The 14,376-nt window shown below is 42.0% G+C and overlaps 1 protein-coding gene across 1 annotated transcript in view; it reads left to right on the top strand.

The window, feature by feature from the left end:
* The window catches only part of kcnh4b (potassium voltage-gated channel, subfamily H (eag-related), member 4b), a 103,776-nt gene that overhangs the window by 59,433 nt on the left and 29,967 nt on the right, over positions 1-14,376 (top strand). The window contains exons 5-8 of the mRNA XM_060939315.1: positions 6,951-7,191; positions 7,275-7,432; positions 8,491-8,701; positions 8,807-9,001. Of these exons, the coding sequence (XP_060795298.1) occupies positions 6,951-7,191; positions 7,275-7,432; positions 8,491-8,701; positions 8,807-9,001 (805 nt within the window). The remainder of the gene's footprint in view (positions 1-6,950; positions 7,192-7,274; positions 7,433-8,490; positions 8,702-8,806; positions 9,002-14,376) is intronic.

The raw sequence follows: 14,376 nt of genomic DNA, 5'->3' as shown, positions 1-14,376 counted from the left end.
GTCTTAAATGTGCACATGGAACACACATTATTATTATTATTATTATTATTATTATTATTATTATTATTGTTGTTGCTGTTGTTTTTTTCTTTGTACCATTTCCTGCATGAAGCTTTGCCATATTGCTGAAAGAATACAGAGAGGCAACAATTCCCCCCCACACACACACTCAGTTATGCTCTTCTCTCACTCCTTATTTTACACTCAGCAGTAACCCATTTTCCTCGTGAGTTGTTCAAGGCTGACTGAACCATTGCACACTGCTGACATAAACACAGCAGCTAACATACGTGCTTTTATAGAGCCCCACTGAGAACATCCCGACTTAATCAAAATATTGCATGGCCACGACTTAGTAACACACGGAACCTAGGTAATAAAATGACTCATCATCATGAGTTTGCGTATATACCAGGTTTTAGTGTCAGTACCAGGTTCATTATCTCGTTAATGTTCATTACTATCTTGTGGACACAACTTACTTACTACATCATATCCATGACATATGCATCATTCCCTTACATTACAAGATCATGGTGACAGCTTTATTATCTTGTTACCTCATGTTACTGTGTTGTAGCCATGACATGTCAGTCATGTATTATGGGAACTGTAAGCATAAAACTGACTGATCCTGGCTTATGTTGCTACATAGTGTTTCTCCAGTGTAGGGAAGATGGTCAAATTTGGAGCATAGTCTCTAAAGAAAAAAAAAGTCAACTTGTTATGTCTCAGCTCAGAATGAAGCTTACATATCAAGAGAGGTTACCAACAAAACATTTTCCTTTTTTCTTTCTCTCTCCTTCAATTTTGTAATCTCCTTTCCCAAATTTGTTGCATGATTAAAGTGCCCAAGAAGAAGAAGTGTTTCTGCTTAAATCAAAGAACCAGAGTCATTATATAGTATCTCAAATCGTAACTCATTTGCCTCATTTGTGCTCGTTAGTGTCTGGTTGCCATGGTTACCAGCATCAGAAACTGAAGTGGTGTTCAGTACAGAATAGTTTTTTTCCCCCCTTACTTATTGAATTTGTCGACTAAATTTAATGCACACACACACACACACACACACACACACACACACACACACTTACTTTATGGGTTAATTTGAGTATTTTATAAAAAAAAAATGTAATAAATATTTATCATTGATGTGAACAAGAAAGTAAGACATAAGGGTTTGTCTGGGTTATGAAGCTGACAGTAAAAATTAATATCTTTAACATCAAATTAAGACACACACACACACACACACACACACACACACACACACACACACACACACACACAAGTATAATTTTGGTATCAGCTACCTATCTGTTAGCAAATAACAGATGTGGACAAAGTACCCAACTTCATTACTTAAGTCAAAGTACAGATCCCACTGGTCAAATGTTACTCCAATACAAGTGAAAGTTGCACAGTCAAATTTTTACTTAAGTTAAATTACTGAAGTACTTGCTTTTAAAAATGCTTAAGTATTAAAACTACATTTTCTGTCAACACATTGCTGTATTATTGCCACAGCGCAGCTGTGGCAATAATACCACAAAGCAGCATGGTAGTGTTCTGACAGCTCTGGCAGTGTGTGCACACATGTATGTGTGTATGTTAATCAGGAAGACAGTGGAATAGCTGTAAATGCAGCTTGCTCAGAAAATAAAAATGACAATCCAACCTGCTTAAAACCCAGGTCCACACCTCAAGCTTAATAACTGCCCAACAGCAACACTGCTTTAAACAAGACAAAAAAAGTGCAAGACTGTCATCTAACATCAAAACAAAAAATTCCAGCAATTTGTTGTGACTGACTAGTACAATACTGTCCATCTCACAGGTCTCACATGCACACGTGTGTGTGTCTGTGTGTGTGTGTGTGTGTGTGTGCATGCACGTGCATGTATTCATGCACATATGAATCTGCCTGTGGAATCATGGTGGTTTAATGTTAAGCTAGCTAGTCAGTGAAGCTCCACCTGACATGCTAGCAAAATCTTTTCAAACTCGAAATCATATTGGGTAGCTAATGTTACTAGAAAAGAAAAATTTCTACATTTTGTTTATTTGGCAAGATTATGCTAAAACATTTCTGAAAAGACTTCAGATAAGTTAACATTATTCATGTTAGCGTAACTTCGTTTTTACATGCTAACTGTGTTCAAGTTAACTAGCTATGTGTTAATGTTAGCCATGGGCAAGGCTATGACAACTTGGTGGGCAAATCCATAGAAAGTCATTTGACTAACCAGACTGCATAGCTATTGCAACATTATTGCTAGCTCTAAAAGCACAGACAACATCATTGCAAGCTTTTTCTTGGAATAAAACATTTACATACCTCAATATGCTTCCGCAGATCAGACGGCAAGTTTTTGTAGGCTGTGATATGCTCCGTTTTAGGCAAACGAAGCAAACATTTAAAACAAAACAACTCTTTATTGCTTTCAGAAAACTGAAACATGGGTTGTAGCTATAGCCTGAAACTACTGTAGCTATAGTCAAGTCAAGTCAAGTCAAGTCAAGTCAACTTTATTGTCAAATATGCTATACATGCTCAACATACAGCACAGATGAAATATCAGTCCTCTCTGACCCACGGTGCAAACTGGCAATGCAATAAATAAAAATAGAATAATTGAAAAAAAACAAACACTATAAACAGTATAAACACTCTAGATAGGAACTAGACAGATTAAACAATCAAACAATATAAACAGAATAAATAAACAGTATAAACACTAGATAAGAACAAGACAGACTAAACACTCAGACAATATAAACAGTATAAAACACTCTAGATATGAACTAGACTAAACACTCAAACAATATAAACAGAATAAATAAACAGTATAAACACTAGATAAGAGCAAGAAAGACTAAACACTCAAACAGACAATATAAACAGTATAAACACTCTAGATATTAACTAGACTAAACACACACACACACACACACACATAAATTGGTACAAATAACCAAACAGTCAAGGGCACTTGAGGTATAGCAGGTAAACATGAAATAAGCAGAATAAACAAACTAGCAGCTGTTAAGGTGAGGTAGTGTGGAATAGTGCAAATGGGTGAGGTAAAGTGAGATGTGCGGTCCCTGAGTTCAGTGTGTTAATGAACGATGAGATGTATGTGTATATATGTGTGCGTGTGTGTGTGTGTTGGGGGGGGAAACTGTGAGGATGACATGTCAGATGCTGAAGGGGGGGGTGTGAGCAGAATCTGTGGCAGGGGGCAGAGGGGGGAGGAGGGGCAGAGCAGGGAGGGAGTTGAGCCTCCTGACCGCCTGGTGAAAAAAACTGTTCTTGAGCCTGCTGGTTTTGGCCCGGAGACTCCGCAGTCTCCTCCCCAACGGCAGCAGGCTGAAGAGGCTGAAGAGATGGGTGGGTGGGGTCACCTGCAATCCTGATGGCTTTGCGGGTGAGGCGGGAGTTATAGATATCCATAAGAGAAGGGAGAGAGACACCAATGATCTTCTCAGCTGCTCTCATGATGCGCTGCAGAGTCTTGTAGCAGGACACTGCAGGCACCGTACCACACGGTGATGCAGCTGGCCAGGATGTTCTCGATGGTGCCTCTGTAGAAGGTGTGCATGATGGGGGCCAGGACTCTTGCTCTCCTCAGTTTGCGGAGGAAGTACAGATGCTGTTGGGCTTTTTTGGCCAGTGATGCGGTGTTGTTGTTCCAGGACAGGTCTTCAAAGATGTGCACACCCAGAAACTTGGTGCTGCTCACCCTCTCCACTGCAGCACCGTCGATAGATAGTGGAGCATGCTGGGTGTGCTCTCTCCTGAAGTCCACAACAATCTCCTTCGTCTTCTCCACATTCAGACAGAGATTGTTGTCCTTGCACCACATGGCCAAGTGGCTCACCTTACTCCTGTAGATTGTCTCATCACTGTTGTTGATGAGACCCACCACAGTCGTGTCATCCACAAACTTAATGAAGATATTTGAGCTGGATGTTGGTGTGCAGTCATGGGTCAGCAACGTGAAGAGGAGGGGGCTTAGCACACATCCTTGGGGGGCTCCCGTGTTTAGTGTGATGGTGCTGGAGGAGTTGCTGCTGACCCGTACAGTCTGTGGTCTCCCCGTCAGGAAGTCCAGCAGCCAGTTGCACAGGGAGGTGTTGAGTCCCAGCTGGTCCAGTTTGTGAATGAGTTGCTGAGGAATGATTGTGTTGAATGCTGAGCTAAAGTCTATGAACAGCATTCTGACATACGAGTCTTATAGTGTGCATTCTCCAGAAGAACCGTCTCCTTCCATTCTGCCATCAACTGACCATGTTAAATAATGCTGCAGAGAAATCACTGAACTTGATTTTATCCAGTCTATGGAGGTGACCTGACCCTAGTGATTACTGATAGGCTGTCTCAGTGTCGCCAGCGAAAAAACAATCACGTTTTAGAAAAGAAAAGAAAAAAACATCCACTTTCAAAGCTGCTTCATAGTAATGAGTCACAAGGACCTTGTACGATATTTGTCTTTCAAATGTAGTGAATTTAAAGTCATAAGTTGGCAAAAAAAATTAATACTCAAGTAAAGTACAGATACTCAAAAAGTGTACTTAAGTACAGTACTCAAGTAAATGTACTTCGTTACTGTTCACCTCTGGGAAATAACCACCTTCTGACCAATCAGAATCAAGAATTCAACAGTGCTGTATGCAGTATGTGTACAGTATGCTAACAGAGATGATGTATGAAAGAGCTGAGGTTCATGTATAATTTTAAAGATAAAAAAACAGAACTGAAAAAACAGAACCATTGTGTACATTTTTTAGGATTTTTCATTTTGCACACTTTCTGAACTGTTGTGTGTTTCTGACATGGAAATATATTGTGAACATGGTAGGGTGACCAGATTTCCCGAGTCTAAAACCGGGACACTTTGCGCATGACCGTGATACTTGTGTACGCACATGCGTTTTAATGTAAACATGTGCCAGCTCAAACCATGGCTCAGACAGGTGCTTTTATCATTTTGTAGAAGCTCACTTTTATCAACATTTCAGAGAATAATCAAGTATTTTCTTGTTATCTACATGTACTTCTATCACAATTCAGTTAAAGTAAGAAAATCAGACAACAGATGTGATGATAGGGAATAGGCCAATAGCCTAAATTTCAACTGATTTATTTTACCTTTGTGAAAACGCCGAGAAAATGCATTGCTTGCATATTAACATCAACATTTTATGCGATGAACTTTTTTTTTAAACAATAGGCTATGCATTGTAACAGGAACGAGCTCATGAGCCTAATCGTTGTCACCCCCAAACCTTTACCCAAAATGCCTCTGTTTAATCTTAACCAGTGTAGGCTATTAACTATTTTGAAAACGTGAACCCTGAGTTGACAACAGCATCAAACAAGTCAAGACAATCTGTGATACAGATTAAAGACAGATGAAAGACAACAAAAAATGTTTCAGAAACACAGCCACCCAACCCACCCACCCTAAAGAAGATGCCATTTTATTGCATATATTTACATGATGAGTGAATTTGCTCCAGTAGCGCTTTATTGCCCGAGAGCCTGCTGTGAAACTGCGAGCAAGTATCGTTGAAATTGGCCCAGGTAATGAGCAAGGCTTTGAGAGTAGGCACAGTCATGCAATTCCTCTCGTCAGTCCAGGTGTTGCTCATGAGTGAAAATATTCGCTCAACTGGAGCATTGGTACCAGGTAGGCACATGGCAAACTGGCAAAGCTGGCTGACATTGCTGTAAGGAATCTCCCTACATACTCTTGAAGTGCGCGAACATCTCCGCCCAGCGCTCATCCGTTCGGCATTGTCGCACAGTAGATGACAGCCGCTAGCAAAAAAAACCATTATAACGCAGCCTCTATATTGCAACATTGTACAAATAGATACATTGTAAGGTTGACTGCGCTCACACGTACATTGATGCTGAATTGCTAGAAGCTTTATTGACATCTCATTGGCTATGTATGATCGCTGTAACCGGGACAGTTTGTTAGTGTTTGGTGTAAACCGGGACATTTCAGCATCCCGACGGACCTTTGTCGGGACCGGGGACACACAACTCAAAATCGGGACTGTCCCGGTCAAACCGGGACATCTGATCACGTTAGAACATGGCCGGTTCTTCTTTGACTTCCTGAAACACTTTAATTTCACTATGTTTCTTCTTACACCAGTGCAATTACCACATGGAGAAGAAACGAGCTCTCCATTCGTCTCAACCCAATACCTCACGGCTGAAAAAGCAGGCCAGAATCAGGATTTATGACCAGCAGAAAATTAAAAAGAAGTTTTTACTGGCTCTCTTGAGGCCCGTTGCTCTTATGCTGAGGTTAATGAGGCTGTAAAGGAAGAGGAAGGTGATTAGAGGTGATGATTAAAGTCCAGATGAGATGGAGAAAGTGGACAGAAGTACACGTGATGTTAAATCATTCATCTAACTCTAGTGTGGTTTCTTAATATGAAGCAATAAGGGAAATTGCAAGGGTTATCGTTGGGGTCATGGGGTCACCAGAGGTCAAAATTCAACACACAAGATGCATTTATTTTGTTTTATTAATTTCATGAAAGCAAAGAGAGTCTGCTTTGAGAGTCTGTACGTAAGAATAGGATTTAATGGATGTTGAAAGTAACTGTGAACGGACAAAAAATAGAACAAAATAAATTCTAATCACTGTGGGATAAGAGGAATAAAACACTTTGGGATTTGTTGTATTTTATTGCCTAACAAAGCTAGCTAACTAATTAACACTAGATGGTGAGTTCCAACAACGAGTAAGAGTGCAAATGGCTTTCATGGAGCTCTCATCCAAAGAGTTCAGAAAAATCTTGGGATAATTAGAGGTTCTTAGCCTTCTAAGTTATACCTAGGTTTCTGTTTACAGCGACAGATTCTGAACACAGTATATCCTAACAGAAGATATATGACATGTAACTTTGGGTTCGCTTCTGAACAGAACATGTTCGAGAAGCCGTCATTGCCAGAGTACAAGGTTGCGGCGGTGCAGAAATCCCGCTTCATCCTTCTCCATTACAGCGTGAGTAAGGCATTGTGGGACTGGATGATCCTCCTGGCAACATTCTATGTGGCTGTGACGGTGCCGTATAACGTGTGTTTCACACCTTACGTCGAATCGGACATGGAGGCCAGGAGCACCATTGTCTCGGACATCGCTGTGGAGATGCTCTTCATCCTTGGTGCGTACACATCAATGTCAGATCTTTCAAATGAAAATACTGCCATGAAGCTGATAATGTAACTGGAGCATCTATTCTCACAGATATCATCCTGAATTTCCGCACCACGTATGTGAGCCAGTCTGGTCAGGTGGTTTACGATTCGCGCTCTATCTGCATCCATTATGCTGCTACCTGGTTCTTTGTGGATTTGGTGGCCGCGTTGCCCTTTGACCTCCTTTACGCCTTCAACATCACTGTTGTAAGTGTATATATGTATATACGTATGTGGATATATACAATACATACTTAACATTTATGGAAGGACTTTCCAGTGTTAGTTTGTAACATTCAGAGGTAAAGCTGTAATTGTATAGTGTTTATGCTGTGTGGTTTCTCTGTAACATAACAAGCTGCATTTTTTAATCTTATTACCATAAAGCAAGAGATAAAAGACAGGCTAATGAAGAAATGGCTGTTTATAGCTGTTATGACATAAGTGAGGACAACTCTCAACATTTCATGATATTAAATGCAACTGCAAACGGATTAAAAGTACAATGTGTCCATCCATCCATTCATCCATTTTCTGTAGCTGCTTATCCTGTTCTACAGGGTCGCAGGCAAGCTGGAGCCTATCCCAGCTGACTATGGGCGAGAGGCGGGGTACACCCTGAACAAGTCTCCAGGTCATTGCAGGGCTGACACATAGAAACAAACAACCATTCACACTCACCTTCACACCTACGGTCAATTTAGAGCCACCAATTAGCCTAACCTGCATGCCTTTGGACTGTGGGGTAAACCGGAGCACCTGGTGGAAACCCACGCAGACACGGGGAGAACATGCCAACTCCACACAGAAAGGCCCTTGCCGGCCACTGGGCTCAAACCCAGGACCTTCTTGCTGTGAGGCAACAGTGCTAACCACTACACCACCGTGCTGCCCCATACATTGTGTCATTAATTAATAAATAAAAGATTGCTAGCATTATAACAAGCTGTTATAGGAAAAATGTGAATGTTGGGGTGGCAAGAGTAAGTCTGTGTTTTGTGCATGTAGCAAAATGCTAATGCAGACATAAACCCCAAACAATTACAAAATAACTGCTGAAGATAAAGGATAAAATATGTCTTAGTGCTCGCTGAAGTGAAGTGCTCTCACATGCGACAGATTCTCCACACTGCTCCAAAGTTTCCTCTTGGTCTCTGAGGTGAAGATTAGGGTTAGTTTAACATATAGCATAGCATTAATTAGCTTTAATTGGAAGGTACTCACATGGTTGAATGTGTGTGTGTGTGTGTGTGTGTGTCTGTTAGACGTCTCTGGTTCACTTGCTGAAGACGGTACGTCTGCTTCGACTGTTGCGTTTGCTTCAGAAGCTGGATCGGTACTCTCAGTACAGCGCCATGGTGCTAACACTCCTCATGTCCATGTTTGCTTTGCTCGCTCACTGGATGGCCTGCATCTGGTACGTCATTGGACGGAAAGAGATGGAGCGCAATGCTAACCAGCAAGACTGGGACATTGGTAACACACACACAATCAAAATCTGACATTTTTGGTGAATAGATCAAACATTTGGCCTCTTAACAGACTCCCTGGGTGTTGTTTTTCTGGATTGTTTGACCACAGGTTGGCTGCATGAGCTCGGAAAGCGTTTGGAGAGCCCATACATGAACAGTACATTTGGAGGTCCGACTGTACGTAGCGCCTACATTGCATCACTGTACTTCACCCTCAGCAGCCTCACCAGTGTCGGATTTGGAAACGTGTGCGCTAACACGGACGCCGAGAAAATCTTCTCCATCTGCACCATGTTGATCGGAGGTACGCTCTTAACAACAAGAATAACAGTTCATATTCCATGGATGTTTGCTTTCTTTTTTCAAATACAAGTACACTTTTCCACAAAGTGGAAAGTGTGCTGTGGTCTGATGAGCTCACATTTCAAATTGTTTTTGTAAATCATGGACATTGTGTCCTCTGGGCTAAAGAGGAAAAGTACCATCCAGATTGTTTCCAGAAAAAAGATCATAAGCTAGCATCTGTGATGGTATGGGGGTATGTTAGTGCCCATGGCAGAGGTAACTTACACATCTGTGAAGGCTCCATTAATGCTGAAAGGTACATTCTAGTTTTGAAGCAACATGCTGCCATCCAGACGACATCTTTTTCAGGGACGTCCCTGCTTATTCCAGCAAGACAATGCCAAGTCCCTGCTTATTCCAGCAAGACATTGCACATGTTACAACAGTGTGGCTTCACAGCAAAAGAGCACAGGTGCTAAACTGGCCTCCTGCCTCCCATTGAAAATGTGTAGTGGATTATAAAGTGCAAAATATGACAATGGAGATCCCGGACTGTTGAACAACTGAAGTTGTACAACCTCAATTCCAAAAAAGTTGTGACGCTGTGTAAACTGTAAATAAAAACAGAATGTAGTAATTTGCAAATCATGGAAACCCTTTATTTCATTGAAAGTAGTACAAAGACAACGTATCAAATGTTGAAACTGAGAAATTGTATTGTTTTTTTGAAAAATGCTAATTTTGAATTTGCTGTCAGCAGCACGTTTCAGAAAAGTTGGGAGAGGGGAAACAAAAGACTGAAAAAGTTATGTAATGCTAAAAAACTAATTTGGTTAACTGGCAATAGGACAGTAACATGATTGGGTATAAAAAGAGCAATATCATTAAAAGATTCAGATAATATGGAGAAGTCTCTGTATGCAAGAGACAAGGCTGAAAACTGACATTGGGTGCCTGTGATGTTCAGGCCCTCAGACGACACTGCATTAAAAACAGACATGTATCTGTAGTGGAAATCACTGTATGGGCTCAGAAACACTTCAGAAAACCATCGTTTGTGAAAACAGTTCATTACTGCATCCAAAAATGCAAGTTGAAACCAGATATAAACAATATCCAGAAACACTGCCACCTTCTCTGGGCCCGAGCTCTTTTACAATGGACTGAGGCAAAGTGGAAAATTGTCCCGAGGCCTGATGAATCAAAAGTAGAAATTCTTTTTAGAAATCATGGACACCATGTCCTCCAAGCTAAAGAGGAGAGGGACCATCTGGCTTGTTATCAGTGCACAGCTCAAAAGCCAGCATCTGTAATGGTATGAGGGTGCATTAGTGCACATGACATGGGTAGCTTGTACATCTGGGAAGGCATCATTAATGGTGAATGATATAAACACGTTTCAGAGCAATATGCTGCCATCTAGACAAAATCTTTTTTAGGGAAGGTCTTCCTTCTTTCAGCAAGACAATGCCAAACTGCTTTCTGCACATATTAAAACTGCATGGCTCTGTAGTAAAAGAGTCCGAGTGCTAAACTGGCCTGCTGCAGTCCAAACCTGTCTCCCATTTAAAACATTTGGTGCATTATGAAGCACAAAATTCAACAAAGGAGACCCCAAAGTGTTGAGCAACTGAAACTGTGTAATAGGCAAGAATGGGACAACATTTCTCTTTCAAAACTACAGCAATTGGTCTCCTCAGTTCCCAAACATTTACAGAGTGTTGTTAAATGTAGAGATGATACAACACAGTGGTAAATATGCCCCCATCCCAACTTTCCTGAAATGTGTTGCTGACATCTGTAGATGCAATTGGTGATTAAGTGATCAATCTCATTAAATCAGTCTCATTAAATATTAAATCAGTCTTGTTAATTAATCTCATTAAATCAGTCTCATTGGATCAGTCTCATTAATTAATAACATTAATTTTGGTGCTTAATAATAAATTACCAAACAGCTAAATTATGGTATATTCCAAATTATTATGATCACTTACCGTATTACACAACTCATATGCACCTTGGAATTCTTTGAGGTTGGGCAACTTCAAAAATATCGGAACAACAAATAAACACACAGTTTCAATAATAATTCAATTTATTATAACAAAGATAAAAAATGAATAATGTCAGCAGATATATACATATAAGCAAGCATAAATGGTGTGTGTGTGTGTGTGTGTGTGTGTGTGTGTGTGTGTGTGTGTGTGTGTGTGTGAGAGGCCTTAACAAAGAGTTAGCATGGATTGCTAGCTAAGGTGTGTTTCTGTCCATGTGGTGGAAACAAAAGAATTAGCTCTGGTAGCTAACTCCACGATGGGCGGCACGGTGGTGTAGTGGTTAGCGCTGTCGCCTCACAGCAAGAAGGTCCTGGGTTCGAGCCCCGGGGCCGGCGAGGGCCTTTCTGTGTGGAGTTTGCATGTTCTCCCCGTGTCCGCGTGGGTTTCCTCCGGGTGCTCCGGTTTCCCCCACAGTCCAAAGACATGCAGGTTAGGTTAACTGGTGACTCTAAATTGACCGTAGGTGTGAATGTGAGTGTGAATGGTTGTCTGTGTCTATGTGTCAGCCCTGTGATGACCTGGCGACTTGTCCAGGGTGTACCCCGCCTTTCGCCCGTAGTCAGCTGGGATAGGCTCCAGCTTGCCTGCGACCCTGTAGAAGGATAAAGCGGCTAGAGATAATGAGATGAGATGAGATGAGCTAACTCCACGTGTGTGTGTCCACGTGGTGTAGGCCTTGTGGCCTACACAAAAGGTTAGCCTAGCTTGCTAATGAGACAAAAGAATTAGCCATGTGTGGGGGTGGGATTTGAGGAGAACAAAGGATTAGCCGGTAGCTAACCCATGTGGTGGAGACAAAGGAATTAGCTCTGTGTTGCTAATTAAGATGTGTGTGTGAGAGGCCTGTGGCCTACGACAATAGGATTAGCTCTGATTGCTAATTCACTAGTTTATGCATTCCTAAATCCACTGAAACCTTGATGAGGTCAAAATATGTGTAATAATGAAATTAAAGTGTTAGAAAGGAAAAGAGGAAAGCATGCAACAGCCTATCTATTAAACAACTGAGAGGACAAAATTAGAACAATCATCAATTCAACACGCTGCGTGTCTACAGTGTAAACAGTTAAACCATTCCTGAGTTTAAATTCACACTTCTTCATAAAACTAATTCCTAAGACTAGGTTTTGCCCAAATGCCAGTCTTACTTCAGTATCTCGTCTCTACATGAGATTATGAGAAGATGTTCAGAGACTTTTGGAGTTTCACCGTTGTGGAGCATGTGAGTTGCTTCTGTAGAAAGCAGAGGATTTCTTGGTCCGACACGTGGTCGCTCGTGATGAAAAGAGAGTCTCTGATCAGAATAATATGCACAGCGCTTTAATTAGAAGGATCTGGTCGCTTCTAACTCTTTAAATTAACTGCTTGGGCTGCAGTCATACGTAACGTTACTGACAATAGACAAACAAAACCGGCTGTAGCTCAATCTGAGTTTAAAATCGCGCGATTCCAGAATCTACCATGGCCAAAGGTGAAAGAAAAGCATGAAACTCTGATTCTTGAGGAAAAGATGTCTTTATCTGGTTTGCTCGGGTGAGTATCTCTTTGTGTCCGGATGGCTTGAAGTCCAAGACGGAAAGAGGGCGAGCTAGGAGTTTCCGGGTTACTTATGCCTTCCTGGAGGATGTGACGTTGGTGATCCCGCCCAGGCGTAACGTAGGTCAACGCGGAAGTTGGTTATGGGAGTTGTAGTCCTTAGACGGACTGTTGTAGTTCTTAGACAGTAGGTGGCGACTGTACCTACATTCCCCCTTTTGGTCTCAGGGGTATGATGGAGTTGTAGCACTGAGAGCACAGTACCGTACAGTCCACGTGTCCATAGTCCTTGAGGTAGCCTTGCTCTGTACAGTCCATGGTGTCCTGTGAAAACTGTGTAAACTCATGAGTTCCAGTAAGACAGTTGGAGGCAGAGGCATTTTGGGCATATAATCAGGCTATAGGCATTTTGGGCATATAATCACTCTAGCTAACTAGGTCAAAATCACATCTATACAGAAACATTAAACACTACATATATACTTCATTTCCTACGCATAAAAAAAACAAGAAAAGAGAAGCAATGAAGGAAGGAAAGAAGTATTAGCGTTTGGGTTGGTAAACCTAATCTTCTGGAAAGGTATTGGGTTGGTGAATGTGACTGGGCATGTCAGTGTACGCTTATGGGTGAGTGAGGCGTACAAGCTAGGTGGACAGGATGGGCCTAACTATCGTCCCCCCTTTTGGAGTGAGGACTGTTCAAAAGGCTTGATTTGATTGTTATGGAAATCGATATGAGGGCGTTTGATTAGGCCTGGATGTCCTAATGCGATATGCGACGGGGGACAGTTTTCCTACGATCGAAAGGTCCCGACCAGTGTGGTAGGAACTTTTTGAGACTTATACCGGCTTGGTAAAGTTAAAATATAGGACTTTGTTGCCTATTTGATATTTGTGATGGGAGGCTTTTCGGTTGTAGTAGGCCTTTTGTCCCTTTTACGCTCGTTTCGATTTAATTTTTTTTTAAGCTCTTTTGTTTTGTCTGTTGAGGGGTCTGACCTCTTCTGTAACAGTTCTTTAATCTCAGCCAACTGGGCTTTTAAAGAATCCAGCTCCGCGCGGAACTCACCAGGTTGGTCTGAGTCACTGTCTCGGTCACCTTTACCCCTACGTGTAGAACTACGGTCGGAACGCTCCTGCCGTTTCTGGCCAGAGCGGGGATAATGATCTTGCTGCCAACCGCCTTGTTCCCTACGACCCTTTTCATATGATGGGCGGTTGCCATAGTCACTGTGGACTTGCCTTTGGTCCCTCCTGGCCTTACCTTGCCGATTTTTCCACTCACCCTGGTGATGGCTCGGCAAGGGGCGGTTCGGACCAGAATTTCTCCAGGGGGGGGTCCCCCTTTTGGAGCTTCGCCTCCTCCTAAGGCTAGCGGGGGCCTGTCCTCACCTTGGAGACTAAGGACTCTGGGTTCATTATCGTTTCTGTCTGTGGTTTTGACAATGGTCTCCCAGGTCATTTGGGCTAGTTGCCTAATTTCCCTCATCGAGTGGAAACCCTGTCGACACGTCAGTGCAACTTGAGTCCACATGCTTGGGTGGAGGTTATGTAAGAAGAGGGATTTGAAGCCTCTATCTTCTTCCAAGTCTGGTGCGCTACTACCCTGGAAATAGGCAGTACATAGCTGTCTATAATATTCACGAGGCGCCTCAGACCGTTTTTGTTTGATTTGTATAGCACACAATGTCGCAGAGGTTTCATCCATGTACGGCGCATATTCTTCCCTCATGTAATTGTGAAGTCTCGAATAGCTATCGCGAATGTTTGGGGGTAGCGTCTCTAAAAAGGCGCGAAC

The sequence above is a fragment of the Neoarius graeffei genome, chromosome 14 (assembly GCF_027579695.1).
Source record: "Neoarius graeffei isolate fNeoGra1 chromosome 14, fNeoGra1.pri, whole genome shotgun sequence".
Taxonomy (NCBI): Eukaryota; Metazoa; Chordata; class Actinopteri; order Siluriformes; family Ariidae; genus Neoarius; species Neoarius graeffei.
The sequence above is the reverse complement of the archived record's forward strand: the minus strand, read 5'-3'. Positions and strand labels throughout refer to the sequence as shown.